Below are 23,897 nucleotides of genomic sequence, written 5' to 3'. Positions count from 1 at the left end.
AAATCATTCATCCAGCCCTCATCATCTACTTAATGTGTCTCTTCTTTCAGAAAGCCATGTGATCCTGTTTTAGAGTCTTAGTGAGTCTAAAGCATCCCGACATTATGCATAACAAATAACAAATTGATTTAGGAGTATGTAAAATATAATTTGCATTATGTGCAATGAATATTGCATAAATAAATTTCAAACGTTCAGTAAGAACACTGTAATTCTGCAAGGGAAGTGATCTTTCTGTACAGAATTTGTATGGGTTCCACTTCCTTCTTCACATTCAGGCCCTGAAACATGGGTGGCTTAATTTGGGTATGGGTTTTCAGTAAAACTCTTCCAGAAATTGGCAAAAATACCCATAGTGACCAAAACAGTCTTTCATTTCTTCACTGGCCTCAGCTGAGGAACCTTCTCAGTTCTGAGTTCTGTACCAGAATACTCTACATCTTCAGGCAGACTGTGTTCACCAGTTCCTGTTCTCCTCCTATACTTCCTTCTCCTTTCAGTTATTTTTATAATAATATTACAAACCAGGTAAAAATAATAGAATTCATAGAATCACAGAATGGTTTAGGTTGGAAGGGACCTTTAAAGATCATCTACTCCAACCCCCCTGCAATGAGTAGGGACACTTCCAACTACATCAGGTTGCTCAAAACCCCCTCCAGCCTGACCTTGGAATGCTTCCAGGCACGGGGCATCTACCACCTCTCCAGGCAACCTGTTCCAGTGTTTCACCACCCTCATTGTAAAAAATCACATCTATTATAATAATATAGATATATCCTTATATCTAGTCTGAATCTACTCTCTTTTGCCTTAAAGCCATTGTCCCTTGTCATACTGCTACAAGCCCTATTAAAAAGTCTGTCCTCATCTTTCTTATAAGCCCCCTTCAAGTACTGAAAGACTGCAATAAGGTCTCCCTGCAGTCTTCTCTTCTCCTGGCTAAACAACCCCAACTTTCTCAGCCTTCCCTTACAGAAGAGATGTTCGAGCCCTCTGATCATTTTTGTGGCCCTCCTCTGGACCCACTCCAACAGGTCCCTGTCTTTCCTGTACTGAGGACCCCAGAGCTGGATGCAGTACTCTAGGTGGGGTCCCATCAGAGTGAAGTAGAGGGGCAGAATTACTTGTCTCAACCTGCTGAAAATCGCTATACCCGGAGACCTTCTCCAACATTTCTATTTCCTACAGGTTTAGAACAGTCTTTTTATGCAGTTTCCTCCTGGCTTTTTAGATCTCTCCAGATCTCCCCCATGAATCACTTTTGCTAAGCACAGCAACAAACTCCTGCTTATGTAGTTACTGTTCTGGATAGAATCATATTGCACAGAGTTGGTTGTTTATATAATACAATAAATTCCAGCTTTGGTATGATTTGTGTAACGCAAAATACAAAAGACAAAGAGTATTGTACAGTTCAAGACAGGGCAAACTAAGCAGGAAGATGGCAAGTTCTACACTTTGTTGGTGACAATTTAGTGAACTCTCTAGTCTTGCTAACAAAAAAGTATTTGAGATATCAATAAACAACTTTAATTAACAATCCCATAGATATCAAAGGACTTGTATAAACGTGATTGGGATGTTTAGTTCTCTAAAATAAGAAAGCCAATGTCCATTGATGTTGCTGTACATTCTTTTAGAAAGATAGCAGCAAATTAAATAAGAGTGTAGCAAACTAAACCTGCGAAACATCACCGCAGTCCATTTCTGTACTATCTTCCACCATGCTGACTGCTTGTAGAGGTTTATTACTGTGCTACTGCTTCTGTGTTCAGAGTTCTGGTTCATTAACTTAGTAACAGAATACCCAAACAAGCAAGGTAAATTGCTGCCTTTACACCCTCTGTAACCAGACTTGGCACATTATTCATTAAGACTGGTCAAGAAACTAAAAAAATCTAAAGTCCAATGTATCAGAGCTGCTTGGCAGAATTTATTGGCTGGCTTGGCGCAACTCTTCAGGCATCTTCTACGCTGATAACTAATGCCAAAGTCACTGTCCTGATATCTGTTACAAACACATTTCCTATGCTCCTTCTGCCTCTGTTCTTTGACTGTTTCTGGCTGCTAACCTTTTCAAGTTGGATTTCTATTATCTGGAAGGGGACAGACCACAACTCATCTTCTGAAATATGAATAAAACCTCTGTTTAATTGATAGCTCTTTTCCTGGTGTTGACAGAGAGAGTACAAATTTGGAATTAAACCAGAAAGCTTTAACTTTGTATACTCTGAAATATGCTTTTAAATGTTCTCAGCATTTGTTTTAAATAAGGAAATAAATATACAGTAGCTCTTCTATACTGCAATAGAAGAAAACTCTCCAAAACATAAAAGGTGCTTCATAACAGAAGTCTGACACCAAATTTCAAAAAACTGTCAAAAAACTATATTCATGTGTGATTAAAATTATTTTGAAAGGTATATAGCTTGTTCCTTACTCAAATTTTTGATCATGTTGCTGGCTGAGTTTTATAGCTTCTGAGAGGGTTTCAACAGCTTGAGATGACTTGTTATTGCCTGTTTCAGTTATCTGGCGTTCTACCTTACCTAAAAAAGAAATATAGAAAGCAGATTTGCAAGATTTGTTTGGGGTTTCTTCTGTAAGACCCAGACTGTTTTTCCCTCCAGGAAAGTTGAACAGCATAGTGCATTATCTCTTTTCTTTCTGATAAACAAACCGGAAAAGACTTTGCTTAAAATGTAGTGCACAATGCTTTTATAGTAAATCACAGAGTAGCTAAAATAACCAAACTTTGGAATCATAATGACTCCTAACATGTAGTGATCCTAACCAGAACACCATTTTACATGGAGGAGTTAATGCATAGGCCTGATCTGTCCTACGCTATGCTGCACATACAGTGTGACCTTCAGGCCTATGTTGTGCTATGCACATCCCCTAGCCACAGGATAAACTCTCAGTACCAGTGATTACATCACCTGCCCTTTCTATGAAAGTGCAGCAAGAAGTTCTTATGTGAATAGGCTTTTTGTTTGAGAATAGAAATGATGACTAGAATTGTTTTCTTTTAAGTCCTCTAATAGCTCAAAAGGCAAAAATGAGGTAACTTTTCCACAGACAGGATTCGCATGTTGTGCTACACCCTGATTGGAACACCTTCTCAGCATCTGAAGGTACATAACATGATTTCCATGATCTTCTTTTTCTTTATGCTGTTAGCTCAAATAAATGGCATTTTAAGACATACTTTATGGGATCTTGGGTGTCTTTCTGACTGGGATCCTAACCAACCAACATCTCCTGGTGCAAAACATAATGGCACTAAAATCCAAATGCATGCAAACACTGTATAATTCATTAGCTTTCTTAAATTACTTAGAAATACTTTCTGAGCCGCTCATCTTCTTTAGTTCTGACTGATGCAAAGAAGCTAATTAGCTTTCTGCACTGTCCTTAGTCTCACTGGCTACACCTTTGATCTCTGAGAACATACAGGTTGGAGAAGTTTTACTGCAGTTTTGAAATTATTGTGTAATGCATCCTGAATTATGCTGCTGTGATACTAAACATGGGAGAGAGATCTGCAGCTAGACAGGGTGAGAAATAATCCATATCTGTTCTATTTGTACAGTAAAATGTCTCCATTTTAAGAGAGGCCACAGGCATAACATTGCCTAGAAAGGCAGTCACGATGTACAGTGTTTTATTTACCTATCTGAAAAAGAAGTTCGGCTTCCATATCTAATTTTTTTGTCGCAGATGCTCTGCAAAGCTTCAGTGCTGATTCTAAATGTTTGAGAGCACCTAGCCATTGCAGTGGATCTCCTCTTGCAGGTGTACAAGCTACTTTTTCAGCTAATGTGTGTCCTAAGGGAGAAAAAAAATACAGTTCTTAGTAAATTATTTAATAGAAAACCTATTTATGCAAAAAGAATTACCTTCCTTTGAACAAAGGCTGTTATATATTTACTATTACAAACCAATTCCCAAAAATCCTAGTGATTAATGGATATAAATACAGAACTATAATGCTGTTTCACTTCTTTATGATGCCCTTGAGGTTTGCCTAGATCATCCAAAAGAAGCTAAGGCTACACAAATCAACCCTTTCACAATCTGGAAAGACTAGCAGTATGCTAGTCATAGCCAAGAGCTAAACATCTCTGAGCATTTCCAAATTCCCAAATTCCTTTTGTAGTAACCAGTTCTAAAGGCTGCATACCTCTTATACTGATATACATCTGTATTCATAGGCTTTTCCTAAAAATGTGAATTCAGAAACAGGAACTGGTCAAACACGGCCATTACTATGAGTGAGTCTGGCCATGCCTGCACTGACAAGCAGTAAAGCACAGTAAGGGTGGATCTCTAGAGCAAACCAGCCAGTGTTGAAGACCTGACAGCCACAGCAGATGCACTTCAGAGTGTTTACTTTGGACTACATCTATTCTACTCCTAAAAGCGGAATACAAAGTAGTGGTTGGAGTGCACCAACAGGCTCCTGGAGCGTATCTTCCTGACAAAGGTCCAGAACACCCTGAGGCTACTCTGCAATGCAAACCCAAGTGCAGTAAGTGATTTCTAGATTTTCTAGTCCATTATAAGTCAGATATACACCAAATTAAGTTTAACAGAAGGAATATGGAGACAATATCCCTTTCGCTAAATGTGCTGTACATCAACAAATCTCAGACGAATCTTAAAGGTTGTCTTCTGTTACTATTCAGCATATTTCCAAGCTTCTATATAAAGAAAAGTTGTTAAATCAAAGGATGACAACAATAACAGACACTATTTTATTGTGATAGGGAATTATCACTATTATTCTGTATGATTTGATATCATTACATAGTTCCTAGCGAGATGGAACTGCTTCTAGAGAGATGGAATATATACAGGAAGTTTTCACAGAATTAATGCTTCATACAGAAGCTGGAAAAGTATTGTTAACTTCCACTTAAAAATTTGAAGTTCCCATTAGTTTCATCAAGCTATAATATTAATATTTAAGCCTTTGCTGATTATAGTTCCCATAAGAACTGTACCTTGCTTACACACATTGTATGGAGCCAAACAGGCATCTATTATTGGTTTTCAAAATATGTTGTTTGTATAATGAAAACAATTGATTTACTGCATTCACTTCTATGTATCAGTTTATCTGCTGTTGCACAAAATATGAATGAAAAATACTGAAGAAACAAAAATAAAACTGATTTGCATTTTTCTTACCGATTCTCATTTTGACTTGAGCTAGCAAGTTGATATGTGGCAAGTAGATATTTTTTGTAGGTAGGACAAGGCAAGTCAACGTACTGTCTTCTATTTGCTGTTCAATGGGTTCTCCACAAACAAAAATCTATGAAAAAAAGCATGCTTTGTAAAATCAAGTTGCAGACAGCAAATTAAACAGCAGTTTGATAAAGTAAGTTAGGTATTGCAAGACCCTGGAAGTCAAACATGTCTTGTAAAAGACAACTAGAAAAGGGTTTGATACTCCCTAAACTCCTTGATTTTGGTTTGTACTTTTCTTTGCAGAGGAGTTTTGTAGCAAACAAACAATTCCAATGAACTCTTGATCAAATTTATTAATGTTAGGCTTTGGTTTCTAAAAGCAAACACCCTTCAAATCAGTCTAAGAAATAGATCTAGCATGTAACCTGAGCCCTAGAAAGAAACTGTCATTTCTACAAAGAAATCTGACATCCAACAAAGGCCAGAAAAGAAAAAGAATATCACGTGTATGGACTAGTCAAACTTTTCATTCATGGAAACAAGGTGATGGGGACATGCTGTAAAGTTTTGAGTCTCCTGAAGGGTAGCAAGTCTCACAAGAGCAAGTCTGAGTCTGAAGTGATTCATACGATTTGTTATTACCTAGAGGAACAAATATTTCAATGGATTAAACTTCTGTATTAGGAAATATAAGAAAATAATTTGATCAAAAAGCTTTTCTTTATAAACTGTTTCAAGAATGGGTAGAGACTGCAGAAGTGCATATCTATTTTTGAATCACCAAATAGGTAAATGGTTTGTGACTATACAGCCCTCTCACAGATTTCATGTCTTTGGATTATTATTTTTATTGCATATTTGATTTTTTACAAGGAAATGATTTCTTCATACTGATTGTAACAATCTGTAAATCTAAAACATCATAACAATATGCTACTCTATATAGATTCTCTAATACAAATTATTCTAAGATACAAAGCTAAATTCTTAAACGTGGATGCTCAAGAGTCAGGAGTTTTATGACATGTACATCCTCCCTGAGGTACTCAGTATGAACATATCCCTCACTTAAAATGGGAAAATTGAGTGTTCCACATCTCTTTAAAAGTCCAACTACCTATTTCTGTTTTCACATATGGATGTACATTTTTCAAGTATGCTTTCATACATTCCTTCAGTTGTATGAAAATACCAGACTACAAACATGAGTATGCCTGATGAGTATACATAAATAAGTTTTATAAGATGTAATCTAGGGATTATAAGAATTATAAGATGTAATCTAGGGAAAATTGAAGTAATCAGGTAACAGGAACAACCCTTTTTAATAAATTGTTAAAATAGTTTCCATAATAGATAATCAAGACTGTTGGAAGGATTTGCAAATGCTGTATAAATCAGCAACATATACTCACTGCTTTAATGGTAAGTTCATGTGCCAAAATAAGTAAGTTTAATGGTTCCACTGTAGAAGAGCAATGCTCTGTATCCTGCAGTGTTAGTATGTCTGCCAGCAGAAGCATACTTTTCACAAGAGTCAAAGAAGCTGGAGGGGAAATTAATGTATCCGCTTGGAGTAAACTGATGATATTCTGTTTGGACATAGACAACATAAACCAAAGTAGTTACTACTTTTGCTGTCTATGTATGAGGACAAATCACACAAAGTGAAAAAAAAAATCTATTTTAGAGGTACTATTTCAAGCTTAATTAATGCTGGCATCAGCTGTTCTGACCTCATGAAAAATGCATCAAAGAAAAGCGAACAGTTTCTCCTTTGTGCACAAACCTGCAAAAGAAGTTTAATGCCTGCCACGGGACATTTTTCTTGCAGGTCAAGAATAGCAGCTTGCATCATCATTTCAGCCTGAGTCTCAATATCTCCAAAGGCTTCTGCCTCTAGTATTACTTCTTTTATCACACTTCTGCGTTCAGCCACATCATTCTCTAAAAGAAGAGAATATATGAATAGTAAAAATACAATAGAAATAGTATAATAGAATACAATACATGGATAGTAAAAATACAATAAAGAAGTTTTATGGTATCTTCTACCATTCCTAAGAAGTCACTTCCACTCTAAAAAGTTACAGAAAATCTGACATTATAGATTCCATATTTACCATTTCATCGATTCTGTGCCAAATTTACTTTAAAAAGAAAAACCACTTAGTTTTTAAACTGCACTTGTTTTAAGTTCATCCAAATACATTCTTTGTCCATAAGCCACTAGCATAAATAATTAGTTTGTAGATCAGATATCATTCTCACCCATAAAACCTACACTACATACTAAAAAATCTGATCTTAGTTATTATTCCAAAATAGTAACAGTTTTCACAGGAATTAACCAGAAGAGATTAAATAAGAGTTTGGCTGCAGACCTAGACAGTGATTTTGATTCTTTAGTGAGCGTCAGAGTTTATAATAAATTCATAGAACTAAGAAATTAAGAACATTTTATTCATAATCAAACTGCAATAAATGTATTTTGTATTGTCTTACTTAAATGCTTTTAAAAAAAGAATCTGGAACATTTTTAGGAGATATACAGGAACATTTCAGGTACTGAGATATAAAAAGTGGAAAAAAAATCTGAGAGTTTTAAAACTAGAAGAATGTAGCAACAGTGTTTTTTAAAACAAGCATATTTAATTATTCTAGAACATTTGAAATTTTTTCACACACAAGTGATTTATCAAAAGATAATGATCATTAAATGAAAATTAATATAATGTTTTGTGTTTACATGCTTTAGGGAGAGATTGTACTCCAAAATGTATTTTCCTTATTGCATTGGATGAATTTAACACAAATAGTTGCTCAGTAATAATACAGCCCCAGACTTAATGTTAATATTTTTTATTTATGAATGAGAATTGTGTCTGAATAGGCTTACTTGCCCATTATATAATACCTTTCATATCCCCAACGCCATGTATCTGTGTTACTAGTGCAGTCACTAACATTGTACGACACCTTAGCCACAGATGTACATTCATATGATCTTGTGCTGTTATACTGTGAGGCAGTTGGACATCTTCAATGTAAGAGTCCTAATAATTTCCAAAAGCAAGAGAAATGTTACTTTCTGAGTCAACTACTTTACTGCAAACAAAGCCACAGGGCACGATCAGTCTAAAATAAATCAAATTAATACAAATGTATTACAAATAATATAATTATAACCAGAAGTTTTTCTGAAGGGTGGATACATATTCTTTTAATAACAGGAAGCCATTTATTATTTAACTTTTAATCTATAGGAAAAAAAGAATTGTAACAAATGAAAATTAAACCATTTTTTATGGGAGATTCCATAAATATATCCATATACTATGTGTGTCATGGAGAATAATTCTAAGAGTTTGGACTTTATATTACACAAAACTCTAAGACACTTACATAAAAGTGTAATTGTAAAGCAGGATCAATTTCAAGTTCTGGTACTTCACTAGTTATTAGAAATATTTTTTTTATTTATTTATAGTTTTATTTTTTCTGGTGATTAGAAACAAATGTTAATGTAATATAGTACTGGAAGTGTTTGGGAGAATTCTCAGCTCAACTCAGTCTGCCATCTTCACATAGTATAAACAGTCTTTCTATTACAAAAATTCTACAATCCATATTCTAAAGATTTGCTCCAGCAAGCAATAAATGGATGCTGCTGCACCTGTGTTTCACTTATTCAAAAATCGTTATGAATGACTTGTGTTGATGCAAATGAGGAATAAAAAAGCCAGAACTCTGTTACTGGTTACAGGGCAGTCCTAAGAAAATGTAGGCGCAAGTGCAGAAAGACAGAAGACCCTGATAGTCAACACAGACAGAGAATAATTACACTGCATGCAGGTAACTCCAGTCTTGTTATGCATGTTACAAAATCTGATGTGACTGCCCAACTGCTCTGTCCATGTAAATCAGTTTGACTTACTGTGCACTGGCGAGTGAATGTGTGGTGCATAACCAATAGGTTTTGTACATTGGCTTTCCAAAATACAGATCAGTATCCCTACATGTTTGTCAACAGAAGTCAGGTGAAATCTTACTAAATTTAGAACACAGCAACAATGTGAACTGGTTGGTCTGGCTTTTTGAAATAGGATATTCTGTGGTAGGTTTTCAAGCAAAAACCCTAAAATAGCTTAACTGAATAATAAAAGATATTCACCTCATAGCTATTTTTTCCCCTTTCTGTTTGTATGGGTTTTTTAAACAAAAGGAGACTTTCAATGCTGCCATTTGAGAGTTTACAAATAAAAACTGTAATTCCTAGCCACATACAAATTAAAATTATGATTATAGACATACTGAATATACTATAGGCAAGCAAGTATCTGAGGCAAGTCATACACAATTTTCTCTCCAGGTTAATGGTAACCACATAATATAGATGCCCGCTACATTCTAGTATTCTGAAAATCACTCGGCACTAAATACAAGACTTCATATACTAAACAATGGTTTAAAACAAATATCCACACATACCAAACACTCCCTTTCATCCTTTTCTTCTTGAGAATGTGTCACTTCCATCCTAAAAATTTTTGCATCTTGGAGAAGTCGAATTGCAGAGAAAGCCAAAGCAACACTGTGATACAGAACAATGTTATTAAAAAATACTAATTATATTTGCCATTTTATGCTTTTATTATAATAGGTACTTCAGTTTCTGAGTACATCAGATATGTCTATCAGCAGTTATCAATTTTTCTTTAGTAGAACAAAAAAATTGCACTTGGACTATATTCCAAATTTGTAGGTACTGCAGTATGAAAGAGGTAACAGCAGTAAGAGAAAAAGTTTTGCCAGTAACAGACATAACCTGATAATAATGGATAAACCAAGATATATCATATTCTGTTAGAGCAATCAAAACAGAACTCCACTATAACTTTCAGTTACATGTATCTGTCTTCAGGGATGGGCTTTTAGAAATTAGAAGCTGTAAATAACTGCAAATGACAAAATATATTAGGAGAGCTCTGCATCTCATCCACAGCGAGAGAGGTAATAAAACACCTTCCTCCTTAAAGATTTTTTAGGCTATATGTTAATCCTTCTGCTAAATCAATATGACCAAATGCTCACAGGATCTTAGTAAACACCATCAACCAAAAACTGAACCAGGTGCCATCCTGGCAAAACCTTGTTAGTAAACAAACATGGCACTGAAAAAAAACCCAATCATCAATCCTTTTCTGGAGTTCACTCCAAACAGCATCTAGAAAGATACAGACACTATTAGGACTCGTGCAGCATTCAGCTCCACATGTCAAAAACTTGCAGCTCAAAATATTGTCAGGTTTCTTAAAATATGAACTACTAGGGTTTTTTTCCTTTTTATGCTGTCTTTTTAAAGCTTTCAGATACACTGTTCAAATTTCATTACATCTATAAAAAAGTGTATCTATAACAGCACACTTTGTGAATACAATTATTTTCATGATATGAAGATGCCTGCAAAACCAACATAGTGAGGTCTTTTCACATAGGTTTTCTTGCCCAAACAACACACTATTCGACATACTGTGAGAAACTCCCAAACCCAATGTCTCATATTATTAGCTTTCCATCTCTAGTTGTATATTTTCCTTTACATCTGTAAATGTCTACTTCCCTACCTCTTCTCCAAAACATTTTTGGGGTTGCTTATTTTTTGGTTTTGTTTTTTTTGTTGGTTTGGGGGGGGGAGGTGTGTTTACAATTCTACTTATTCTTTACCTACTGAAACAAATTTTCCTAATGATGCAAAAGTACCTGAGGGCATCCCTAGCTCACCTGTGAAAAGATTTTTCAGCAGGTTATTTGTTAAAAATGTATAAGCAAAATTCTCATACCTGCTGTCTTTTTACATAGAGACAGTCTCTTCACATAGAGACTGGCTGCTGTGACACAAAAGAAAAAAAAGTAATGTATGAACAACTTAAGTCCCTTTCACACTGCTAGAACACTGTAAAGAGCTTTTAACGCAAGAGAGATTCAGACTCTGCGTGAATTTACTGCTTTTGAGAAGTTCTAGACTAATTGTTGTAAAGGCCAAGTTCTTGATTCATGCACAAAGAAGTCAGAACAAGAGCTTCACTACTCTGAAATTACTCACATTATTCTGCCAACATATAATTAACCACAGAATGGATAACCTCCAGAGATAAGAGGGTAGTTAAAGTCTTCCTGTCATTCCTGATTCTATCCTGCTGGCTCTTTCTGTGATACAGACCTGGATGGATTACACCAATTCAGCACAAATAGACCCCAAAGTAACAATGAGAACCAAAACCGTTAATATCTTGCCTTTCAGCTCTCAGAATTCAATCCTTATGAATCTCCTTCATCATCCCTTTACCTCAGTTTTATTCAACAAAATGAAAACAGAATAAATCAATTGTGAATTTGATGATAACCTTCTCTCTAACAATGGAAAAGACAAAACAGAATTTGCTTAAAAAAGCAATACAGACAGTAAGAATAATGCAATGAAATATCGCAACTGCATTTCTTTCTTTTTATTAAGAAGAGCTTTCCCTTGAAACCAGGGATCAAAGTAAAATTACAGCAAAACCTGATTTTTTCAAAACATTGTTTGATATTCTATGGTTAACAATTCTCAAATAAGTTGGAGAAGGTGCAGCACCCAAGAGTATCTACAGGCTTTTAAGAAATAGTAACCTTACATCTTGAGCACCACTGACTCCAGGTAACTGCTGTTGTCAACATTTAGCAGTTCTGAAAATGAGGCTATTTTTACCTACATGCTTAAATATAAATTTCATGAGTAAAATGTAGACCAGAAGCCCAAACATTCATATATGTATTGCTTTAAGCAGTCATGTATTCACATAAGCAAACACGTATTTAGGTAATTAGAAAGCTCACATACTTTGGGGGGTCACCATGTAAATACTCTCCTTGAGATCAACAGGATTAGTCCTATACATAAACTTATTCTGAGGCATAATTTTTTTGCAAGACAGAAGCTGTAATGTAGAAGCTTCCCTTGATGAAATTTTTGTGACCCTCTTCTGCTGTCAACAAGAGTGATGTGTCTATATATTTCCCTTGACAAAATACACATCCTTTTATCAGCTGAATCAGAAAGTGACAAGATGATCAAAATAGGAAAGTACAGCTGACTATAACGATTTCACCACTAAGTCATTTTGCCAAAGGAAAAAAATGATGAATTTCTGTAATATCATGCAAAGTTTGATTTCTAGGCTGGCAGGCAGGAAACATTCAGCTGTCTGAAGGAATGTTTCATTTGTATGTGAGGCAGATATATCAGCAGTTTCCAGGATGGCAGTGCAATAAAATTGTAAAATAGGTTAAAAAAAACCCAAGCCCTTGCTTTGTTTGTTGGTGGGGTTTTTTCCTGCTGTCTGACAACTATCAATATATAAGGCCCATTAAACACCCATCAAAAATTTGAGAGTCCCAAAAAATGATCCATAAAATGCTTGACATCCATTGGAACCCCTGATACACTAAAAAAATTTCTTCGATCTGAGACAAGTTATAAGACAAGAGAGAAACTACACTCTAGGATATAATTGCATGTCAAAAAGAAGGGTCTTGCACTGAAAATGGCTTACATACCAGAATCAGTTAAGCAAGGTGAGAAAGTGTGCTGGTTTTGGCTGGGGGAGAGTTAATTTTCTTCATAGTAGTTAGTACTGGGCTTTGTGTCTGGGATTTGTGCTGGAAAGAGTGTTGACAATATAGGAATGTTTCAGTTACTGCTGAGCAGAGCTTATGGAGAGTCAAGGCCTTTTCTGCTCCTCACACTGCCACACCAGTGAGGAAGCTGGGAGTGTACAAGAAGTTGGGAGGGGGAACAGCCAGGATAGCTGACCTGGACTGACCACCAAAGGGATATTCCATACCATACGACATCACGCTCAGCATATAAAACTGGGGGAATAAGAAGGATAGGGGAGCCATTCAGAGCGATGGTGTTTGTCTTCCCAAGTAGCCATTGCACATGAAGGAGCCCTGCTTCCCTGCGGATGGCTGAACCCCTGCTGGCCCATGGGAAGTGGTGAATGAATTCCTTGTGTTGCTTTGCTTGCGTGTACAGCTTTTGCTTTACCTATTAAACTGTCTTTACCTCAGCCCACAAGTTTTCTCTACTTTTACTCTCTCAATTCTCTCCCCCATTCCACCAGGGAGGAGTGAGTGGCTCTCTGGGGCTTAGTTACTGCCTGGGGTTAAACCACAACAGAAAGTTTGGGTCAGAACTAATACAGGTTTTACCAAGCCTAGTATCAAGCTAAACCAGGTTTATGCACAGGATATTTCATAAGTCTGCATACTGGTCCTTTGTTACTAATATGATAATTTTCTAAAATCCACATGGCTTTCAAAAGCACAATGAGGTCGTTGGCCAGTGATTTTTTTTTTACTCTTTGACAAATCTATGGTAAATTAATCTAATTCAAAAGGCACTGAAATGGATTAATAATTCATGATGAGAAACGTCCACAAGTAGCCTACAAGTTCTTACTTCACATCTTCAATAATGATTTTACTACTAAATTATTACAGTCCTAATATCTGAATTCTTGGGAAACTTCTATCTTCTAAAATAACATAAACAAAACCCGGGTAGAAAGACCATGCTACAGTGCTCTTACTGTTCTCATTTCGGTAGTCCATAGAGCACTGTGAAGCTTCTGTCCATGTTGATTTTATTTTTTTATTGCTGTACCATAGCAGCTAAAAAGGAATTGAGCTATTTTTAATGGTTAACTGATTTGGAGGTTTGTTTATTCACCTGAGACAGCTGGGAGAAAGAAGATAGTTTGCTTTTGACATAGAAGAAAACTATGTTAATTTTTTCTTAATTGGGTAGAAAGGAAAATATTGAGACTGGTTTACTTGTTGGCCTGCTGAATCACCTACTACTTCATCACTAAGAGTGTTACAGCCATCTTCACCACTATTCCAACAATAAAAATTCTGCATTTTGCTTGGTACTTACAATAATGTAAGATTTACTGTAATAATTTTTGCTGTGCTTTGTCAGATTAGAGCTAAAAAAAGTTATAAATATTGATTACATTGTACCTAATCTCAATATAGCCTGGCAAGTGACTGTACTACACCTCTATGTGCTGCATCTCTAGTTAAAAATTTGTACCCACAAAGATTTTTCAACCTAATAAAAAATTGGATAAAAAGACCTTGACACCAATAAAAGTGATGTATTGTTAAACTATTATCCTTCTTATACAAATTAATTTAAAATTATAGGTATGACGGAAGAATTCTCCTAGCTAAAAGATCAAAACAGTGTTCAGAATTTAACCTCTACAAAGAGTTAATATATTTCTGTATGTCCCATATGCTCAAAGAACAGCATAATTATAATTTCTTGAAGTTCTCCAAAACAAATCAGAACCTCAAAAAAATCACAGAATTTGGAAATTGTAATTTGGAGAAAATATCTGGTAGATCATGTAAATACAACACTATTTAAAACACTGTTGCTAAAAATATAATTCACACCTGCTCAAAATATATTCTAATATGTTAAAGGTTACATCAATACTTTCAAATCAAATTAATTTTAACATTTTAATTTTACACCAATAAGTACATCAAGAGGAGATGTTCTTTTAGGACAGTAACACAGGGCATTCTAGAACGACGTAGAATTCAGTAGTTCAGAGATAACGTTAGTGGTCTGCTGGACACTGTAACATTATAAAAAAATGCATAATCCAACATATCCAGACTTTTGCAAAAACAGTGAAGACTGCAGCTTTTTCCTTGTTTTTGTATAACACTGTATCACAGAAACACCTCACAGAGAAATCATAGTCCAATAACTGATGAACTTTTAAAAAGTAAAAAAAAGCAATAATAAAAAATGAAATGCCAGTGTGACTTACACTTGTAGATATACTACTGGGGTTGTTATGACTGGTTACTAAGATTTAGAATACTAATGCTTACATAAAGGATTCAAAGGGAAAATTACTGGGCTTTTTAAATCTTCTGTAGTCAAGGCTGTGCAACATAAGGTTGTTCATAATATTATTTACCTGAAAGCTGCTTGATGCCTTTGCTGAGAAATAGCAGCAAGCTGAAGTTTGGCCTCAATAAGAGTCTCTATATCTTCAGCAGAGCACTGAGATACCTCCCCATCACAATTGTCCTGTATGTTCTGCACAAGATGGCTAAGACTTTCTTCAGCTTCTGTCAATAAAATTCCCTAGAAAAGAAAACAGCATTGTATGATTTCAAAAAATTAATGTAAAAAATAAAAAATTTCTTACAAAGTATTTTATTCTGTCAAGTATATTTATTCTGCTTACTATCACTGCACCCTAAAACAAATCAACTTGGATACAAGATGCCTTTTCTATAAATAGCAGGAAGGTTTCATTTTGCTTTTTTCAGGTTTACAGATTCAATGTGTTGAAAGTAGAAAAACCTTAATCATGCCTGTACCATTGCAATTTATCCTTAAATACATATTATAAGGCTTAGCAATACTACTTAATAATTTTTCATTCTTCATCTCACAGTTATACTTGATAATTTCATACTATACTTCTTACTATGCTTAGTAATTTTAAGCAGTAAAATACAATATCAAAATACAACATTAAAGATGTTGCAAGAAATATTAGTCTTTTCTATCTATATTTTGACAAATCCTTGAGTGCAGTATGTGTCCTGCATATTATATGTATGTCCATATATAATTTACAGTCCAACTATAAATTACAGTCTTTCTGATAAACAAAGCTATAAGAAGATGTGAAAACCAAATGTAAAAGAAAGTTGATTTGAAATAGAATCTCAATGCTGGAGCTTCCAGCAGAACTAAAAAGCAATTCAAAGGTTTGTATTATCCAGTATCTTTTTTTGACCAGTTTCCTCAATGAATTCAGAGCTCTAATTAAAAAAACAGAATAATAGAATGGTTAAAGAAAAATCAGAAGGGTTAAGAAATATATTATGTGTCTTAAGTGACCCCCATCTAAATTAATTTAAGATTTTTATCTTATCTATATTCAAGATGCTGTTTTGAAGGTAATTTCAAGCTATACTAAATTTTCAAGTTTCTAGTGTATGGCATATACCAATAGCCACACAAAATCATCCTCCACTTCTCCAGATGTATTTTGTACATTACTTTGTTTGTAACAGCAGCCAAAATCAGATACTTCCAAAGTGGAAGACCTCTCTGAAAGAAGAATAGGGCAGCCCTCAATTTCGGTCTTTTTGTGATGTAAAACTGCCAAGCATGAATTTTACAATTAAATAAAACAAAACAAAATTGATGATGTCATAGGTCTTTTCCAACCTAAATGATTCCATGAAAAACTAAAACCAAAACAAACCAAACAAACCAACCCCTTTCAAACAAAGAAGCTAATAAACTAATATGTTTTCTCCAAAATAAAATATCAGAAAGAGGAACATGAAAACTTTGAGACATTTCACATATGGTAGAGAATGGTTTTCCATTTATTTGTAGAGCATACTACCCCATCAAAGCGTCTCTGACATGTTCTACAGCTACCAGCCTCTAAAAGGTGATGATTTTATCCATGAAATCCTATTCAGTCTTTACCCTTGTTGCTGCAACAGTCATAGTGAGATCTGATTATGAGAATATTTTCCATGAAGACTATTTGAAAAATTGTACCAAACCACCAAGATTTCATACATGGTTAGTAAAATTACAATCAGATTAGAAACAGAAATTTCTAGTCCCCTCATTCATGCCATCCTCCAATCATAACTTCTGTTACATTGAAAGCATTAGCAATGTTTTTGGAACAATCTGCAGTTTCTTAAGCCTTTTTTTGCTAAAAAACAAAATTACCTTTAGCATGGCCATATTTAAATCATCTTTACAATCAACGAGCTGCACCATTGTGCCTCTTTGTTCCTGTTGTCTTGAATTCTTATCAGCATCAACTGTCAAATACATTTCAGATGAAATTTCAGATAACAGACACAGAAACAAAGCATTCTCAGTAATTTGAAGAATATGCCCCTTTTTTCTCTGTTTATAACTGGGACTTTCAATATCAAAATAAGTGAAGAAGAATGGAATAGAACTCTAATAATTTTAGAGACATTACCTAAAAAAAACTTTAAAAATCTTAATGTTTATTTTTTCAATAATGACTCATTTTTGAAGCAACATTTAATATTAATTTTGTTTTTAATGTGACAGGTTAATTCATATGCAGTTAAAAGTGGAAAAACTATGCTTGAAACAAGCTGCAGAACAGATGCACTTTTCCACCACCTTTATGATTACCTTTTACATTTGATGCTGTAATTCTGGTTGGCTCCTTCAAGCTGCTGTTATCAACAGAATAGATGTGTTTTTCCACTTTTTCAGGTATATTATTTATTGTGGCAGAAAGGCAAATGATGAAATGCATTTTGGCTAGAGCTAATTTATTCATAATTTGTTGGTTGCACAGTGACACCATTGTTAAAGACAGACTCCAATTAAATATGTCTTCCAGTACCTACAAGAAAGTTAACAATTGGGACTATTTGAAATTACATATTTTATATTTTTCTTATTCAAGGCATATTCTACTTCTATTAATAATGATGTTTACAACAATTAACAAGAATAATATTAGTAATATGCTCTTAGTCATTATGGATGAGTTGCTGTTTTCCTTACCAAACTTAAGTCACCCCTTAGCACTGAGGCTACAGCCTCAGTGATCAGTTTTCCAGTAGAAGGTGAATCTATAAATTTTTAGGTATTACTCTGTGTGAGTTCTAGTTTTCTGCAGTGTCCATAGCATTCTTTGAGCTAAGGTGGCGACAAAAAATATGTAGGTAAATCTGTAGTTCAGAAATCTCAACTCAAAGGAAAGTCTGTTGTTACAATTCACCCTGACTAGAAAGATTAAGCAAGGAAAAGCTTCTTGTATCAAACCATTCTAGCATATTTCATATAATCTTTTTGTTACTTGTTACAGCATCCTTGCCTTATCTTGAGTTTAATATTCTCACTTTAGATTAATAAATTTAGAAGTTGAAAGTCTACACAGCATTGCAAAATCATAACAAGAGCAATGAGTCCCATATATACTGTGAAGTGTTCAAATCAAAAGTTGAAGATAAAGCACAACTTCAAAATAAATCTGAAACTAGTGAGATCAAAAGCTGTCAAGGCAGACATCTCGTTTGTCTTCTAATATCGATAGTTGTAGGAGACACACAAGCTTACTGTAAACAAAAGAGAGAAAAGTAGAGGGAAAAAGTGGGGGTTTTCTACTTTATCAGTTTGGTTTTATGGTACAGCTTCTTTTCCACATTCTGCTAACATTTACCATTACTAGCTCAACGAATCTGTGGCAAGGCAAATTAAAGAAAATTATTAAAACTGAAAAACAAAAAAGAAGTCATTGACAAACGTGATTTTAATTAAAATGAGAAATGACTGTTCATTAACTGGTTTACAGAATCACCTTTTTTTTCCCCAGAAATGGGCCTCAACCCCAATCTGAATTACATCTATGAAGACAGCTCTGATTGATAGAAATTATAAGGCTAGATGACTGATATTCTTGGTATTTTAGCAGGATAAACACCAGACCCTACATATCATGACAAAACCTGAATAGTTCTTCTAGCATGCTTTCCACAGACAAGTCACAGATTTGCACACCTTGGGTCTCCCATCTGAAAAATGGTGATAATGATACGTGCCTCTCCCTTGAGAGGTCAGCCATAAAATCTAAAACTTAGGAAATGTTAAACTGTTAAGAAGAATATGTTTTTTCTTTAATGTTTTTTACTAATAACAAGTATATTTTCTGATCCAAATAATCTCTAACTTATGCCACTGAAATAAATACTTATGTCTAGCATAACATTTTTTATTGTTTCAGAATTTTTTTACCTGTAAATTTGTAACAGTCAGGAGAGATTTTGAGGAGTCAAATTTCTGTAAGGCCTGTAAAATGGACAAACCCCCAAATAAGTAACGTGTTACAGTATGAGTATAAAATAAATCAGTTCGCAGAGCAGTGGACAACTGTAATGCATTTCCAACTATACTGTGAGGGCTCTGAAAATACCAGCAATTACTTAGCTTCTATGGGCTTCACATTTCTGAACCATAACCCAAGACCCAAAACTATTCTTATATCTCCTATGCCATTCACCAGGATTCTTCAACTTGAAGCAAGGGGACAAAAAGGCAAAAAACAAAAATCCTTTTCCAAATTCTAGGAGCTCTATAAACATCAACTATCAATTGCCTTTATGTTCTTCACATTTCTGAATACCAAACGTAACTCCAAACTTTGCACATGCCACCTCTGCTATTCACTAGAGCACAGAGATCTGTGAATGGAACTGAAACAAGAGCTACAAGTCAAGATGAACATGAGACCTCAGCCTCCTTGAGGGCTCTTAAAACAACTATTTCTTCCCTTATACATGCTTCAGTTTTCTGAACCCTAACCCTAATTCTAGTCCATAGTCAAAAACCCTTTACCTTTTCACCAGGATACAAACCAGTCTACTGAGGAAAGGAAAGGAAGGAAAAAGCAGAGGTAAAGATCATTTCCATCAATAACTGGGAGCTCTACACAGAACTGCCACTTGGGTTCTGTGTTTTTTATTAACTCTTTTATTAACTCTGTAGTCCAGATGTAGCCCTCTATCATCTCTGTCATTTCCTGGATCATGGGTCCTTCTTATTCTGAGAGCTGTGCAAAAGTCCAGCATGCACTTAGCTTTACATGCATCACACCCTAACCAGAGACCTAATGCTGAACCTTCTCTGCTGTTCAGCCACTCACCTGCGAACTCAGTTAGAAAAAAAAGACAAGTGACAAATCAGCCAGACTTTGTCCTAACTCTGTGAGCTCTTCAGACAATATACAAATTAAGGAAAGGATTTAAAAATGCATTTTAACCTGACTAGTATCAGTAAGGAGTAAATGCATTGTACTATAGCCACGAACAGGGAAGCTTCACAGAATCAACTCCAGTGAGGATGCTCATAACTCTTTACGGCTCAACCTAATAGGAATGTAGTGTAGCTTGTGCTCTAAGGAAAACCAATATATTTCAGTTTCTTCCCATGCAGTTAGTATGAAAGTGTCACAGGAAAATTAAAAAGGTCACCTTTTTTGATAAATATTTTAATTTTTATTAAGTTCATGTTTCATTTAAAAACTAGTACCACTGCGGTTTATTCTAGGAGTGCTTGTCCATATTTCTGGTTTTTTAACATCCTATCATAAATTTGACATCCTATCATAAATTTAATCATAATTATTCCCTTATTAATTAGCTTAGACATTGATTTGTTGGCTATAGCAAAAAAAGATACTGCTGCTTGGTGCTGGTTATAGCTGTTGTGAGGCTGCAATGTAAGGACAGTCAGTCCATGGGCTGGAAACTCCCTCTCAGGGTTTGGTGAGCTGGGAGAGGGGAAATTTCCCTTCAAATCAGCTCATTAAAATTAATTTGTTCTGCAGCGTCAGCTTCACCATCTATAACACAGGGTAAGGGAAGCAAATGTGAAGTCATGGAGGTGGGTTAGGAATTCCTCTTTTAGCACCAGCCTCTAACTCTGACCAGATTAGAAATACCATCCTATTGCATGTGTAGAAAGTGGCTGTCCAATCAAGTTAAATGCACATTGCTGTCAAAAGGGGTGTTCCACTACTCTTCTATCCCATGTTCAGCCCAGCTCCCTAGTGCTGGCACACATACTTTGTCATGGGGTGACACCTACCCAAAAGCATCACTCAGGTAAGGGAGACCTTAACTATATCCATCCAGCAACAATTTAGTAGATTACTTTCGTAAGTGCTTGGAAAACAAGGAAAGGCTACATAACTGTTAGGGGGGAGGCTTGCCTGGTAGCTCTGAACTGTATCTTCCTGCACAGGTACGTTCACAGGTAAGACAAAGACCAGGTCAATTGTTACCAGCTTTATGACCTTGCAGTACATTAGTGATCAAGGTAAGATCACTACTTGGCTTTAGATATGGAGAAAATCAAAGAAATTGACCTGGGGTGCCGTGACTGTTAGGGCTCTAAAGGCGCCAACAGCTCTTGCTGCCCAGCATCTCCTGGGGCTCCCTGCACTCTGCCCACAGCCCATGACCCAATGTCAGCTCCTAAGGCCATCAGTCCCTGCCCTAGCGGCGCTACAGCAGGGCTTGTCTCCAGGTCCCCACCTCCCGGACCTGCTGTGGCCCCCTAACCCGCACCCACCCACTGGGGCCAGATCCCGGCCCAGCCTCACCCAGACCCACGACCCTGTGCAGCCATCGCAGAGCTGTGTCGAAGCTCTCAGTTCTCCTCAGCAGGCCTGGTCCTGTCCCCCACCTGAAGGCTGATGTCCTGGCCCAGCCTCGGCCTGACCCCAGCCCCACAGAGGTGCCCGATGCCCGGGGCTGGGGGCCGCCCCAGCTGCCCTGCTCCGGGGCTGGGGCAGGGGAATTCTGCCATTAATGGGGCAAGGACTCTACCCATATTTGCTTTGTCTACATATGAAATCACAGATTATTTTTTCAACAGTATTATCTGCATTACTCCCTGTATAAAACAGACAGAATGTATGTTTCAAAATTTTTTTTTCCTGCTGTTCAGTGAGAGAAATTCATGTCATTCAATGCTATTTGACCTGCCTATTGAAAGAAATATAAATTTTTCAGGAACGTGTAATAATTTGCAGACATGGAGTATGTGCAGTTTCATGAAGAAATTGAGTGTTACAGTTCAGTGTTATACTTTTCTGGTATTTACCTTCATTTGTTCAATTTTTCTATATCCTGCAGGAATTTTCCATGGAATTCTCTCTCCACAGTTCAGCAAAGACAGCTCATGAAAGGCCTCTGTAAAAAATCCTATATCTGTAAGTACTTTAATCTGTGAAAAAAATAAGAAAACCTTTGATTTAAATAATTTTCAGTTATTCTTTTTGCTCAAAATAAAATGTATTCAAAGGTAATTTTCAAATAGATTTGGCTACTAGAATAATACATTGATGGAGAATGTTATTCACTGGAAAGAAATATTTTTTACATTTTAGAGTAAATAAGTGAAATCTCAAAGATCGGTCTTTCACTTTTAAAAACAAAAATAATAAAAAAACCCCAAACACCATATTCTTCAAAAACTTGCTCCTGACAAAGGAAAATAACTTAACTCATCTGGCTAGAGCTCTGAGTGTCAGTCTGAGATCAGCCCCATATCAAAATCTGTTTCATACATTTTACTCCTCTTAGCCTCACAGTACTCAGCTACTCTCCCTAACCCATATTACCATTTCCTGAAAATATCTAAAAACAATAATACCTTGACTCTAACTACAAGTTAGATTCCTTTAAAAAAAACCCAAGGTATTCAAAAACCCCAAAACAAAACCAAAAAGTGAACATCAGTGAAATAACAAAAGTCTGTTTCCAGATGTCTGAAAATCTGGTTCCACCGTGACACTGATAATAAGTCTGGCAGTGAACACTCTGAACAAAAAATAATTTACATTTCTGACTTAAGAAAAGATAGAACAGTAGAACAAGATAAGAAATACCAAGTAAAAAGTTTGGATTTCAGAGGGAAAATCTTATCATCATATCTTTAAGGAGAATGCTTGTTAAATGGAGGTAGAAAGAAATGATGGAAGTACTTAACAGTCTCTGTAGGACATTGACAGTAAAACTGCATAAATAACTCCACATCCTACTAAAATGAAGAATGTAAATAATAATTGCATTTAGAAAGTAGTCCTATTCAAAAATCTGTTGTGCGGAGAAACACTAAGCAACAGCTGAACTTTAAGGCACTATTTTTCATAGTAGCGATATATGAAGAAATATTAAGTCAACTACATAACAAAATCATGAAAAATTTACTTGATATACAATGTGCTATGATAAAAAGAAAGTTTGATTACCTTGAGGATTTTTCCTTCAATACATTTAGTTGGGTCCTTACAAATCTCAGAAACAAGGTACTGGTATAATGTAAACAATGGTAAAATCTGTAGGAAAACATTAGGTCATTTAGCTATAAATGTCACAAAGTGTACAATTATAGAAATGCACATTGCAATTGTATATCACAAATGTATAGATAATATAGAAGCACTGCTTTCACTGCCAATACCACTAGTACTTTTACACTCTATGAAGGATGAATGTGTTAAAAAGTTCTTCAGCTGGCTAGATAACCCCTTATACTTTCTTATATGTGATTCACAACATAGAAAGTAAAGTTTCCCCAAACTATTCTCTGTGTTCAAAGTGGAGTTTTTTACTATACCATCAGTGAACAAATGTGCTGGAAAGATGTTGATATAAGGGATTTCTAAAACGGCATTTTGATGCAATAATTTTTCAGTATAAGTAACAGAATAATAGAATTCTATAAGCTTTATAAAAAATACACAATGAAGTTCTGCAACTAAGTAAAATGATACCAATTGTAAAATAAACTGGATGGTGATGAGGTTTATTGACAAATTTATTCACTTTCATTTCAAACAGAAGTTTTTGTAGGGGCAACTAGCACAACAAATTTTGAAACTGAGTTCTAGTAAAGTATACAAACACTGTATTATTACACAGTATTTCAGAAAAAGTAGATTCTTTCCTAACATATATTTCTTTATTGAAAATGAAAGAATTTCCAAAATTTAATTACTGTTCAGTTTTTACATTTTTCTTCA

General features: G+C 35.4%; 1 protein-coding gene across 1 annotated transcript in view; it reads right to left on the bottom strand.

The window, feature by feature from the left end:
* Positions 1–23,897, bottom strand: part of CFAP54 (cilia and flagella associated protein 54) — a 118,676-nt gene that overhangs the window by 17,478 nt on the left and 77,301 nt on the right. Inside the window, exons 47-59 of the mRNA XM_027815404.2 lie at positions 23,124–23,210; positions 21,974–22,096; positions 19,103–19,156; positions 17,492–17,708; positions 17,048–17,142; positions 15,252–15,421; positions 9,694–9,796; positions 8,120–8,258; positions 6,992–7,149; positions 6,618–6,794; positions 5,200–5,326; positions 3,679–3,834; positions 2,444–2,552 (exon numbers count right to left, since the gene is read on the bottom strand). Of these exons, the coding sequence (XP_027671205.2) occupies positions 2,444–2,552; positions 3,679–3,834; positions 5,200–5,326; positions 6,618–6,794; positions 6,992–7,149; positions 8,120–8,258; positions 9,694–9,796; positions 15,252–15,421; positions 17,048–17,142; positions 17,492–17,708; positions 19,103–19,156; positions 21,974–22,096; positions 23,124–23,210 (1,715 nt within the window). The remainder of the gene's footprint in view (positions 1–2,443; positions 2,553–3,678; positions 3,835–5,199; positions 5,327–6,617; positions 6,795–6,991; positions 7,150–8,119; positions 8,259–9,693; positions 9,797–15,251; positions 15,422–17,047; positions 17,143–17,491; positions 17,709–19,102; positions 19,157–21,973; positions 22,097–23,123; positions 23,211–23,897) is intronic.

The sequence above is a fragment of the Falco cherrug genome, chromosome 5, assembly GCF_023634085.1.
Source record: "Falco cherrug isolate bFalChe1 chromosome 5, bFalChe1.pri, whole genome shotgun sequence".
NCBI classification, from domain to species: domain Eukaryota; kingdom Metazoa; phylum Chordata; class Aves; order Falconiformes; family Falconidae; genus Falco; species Falco cherrug.
This window is presented reverse-complemented; position numbering and strand designations above follow the sequence as displayed.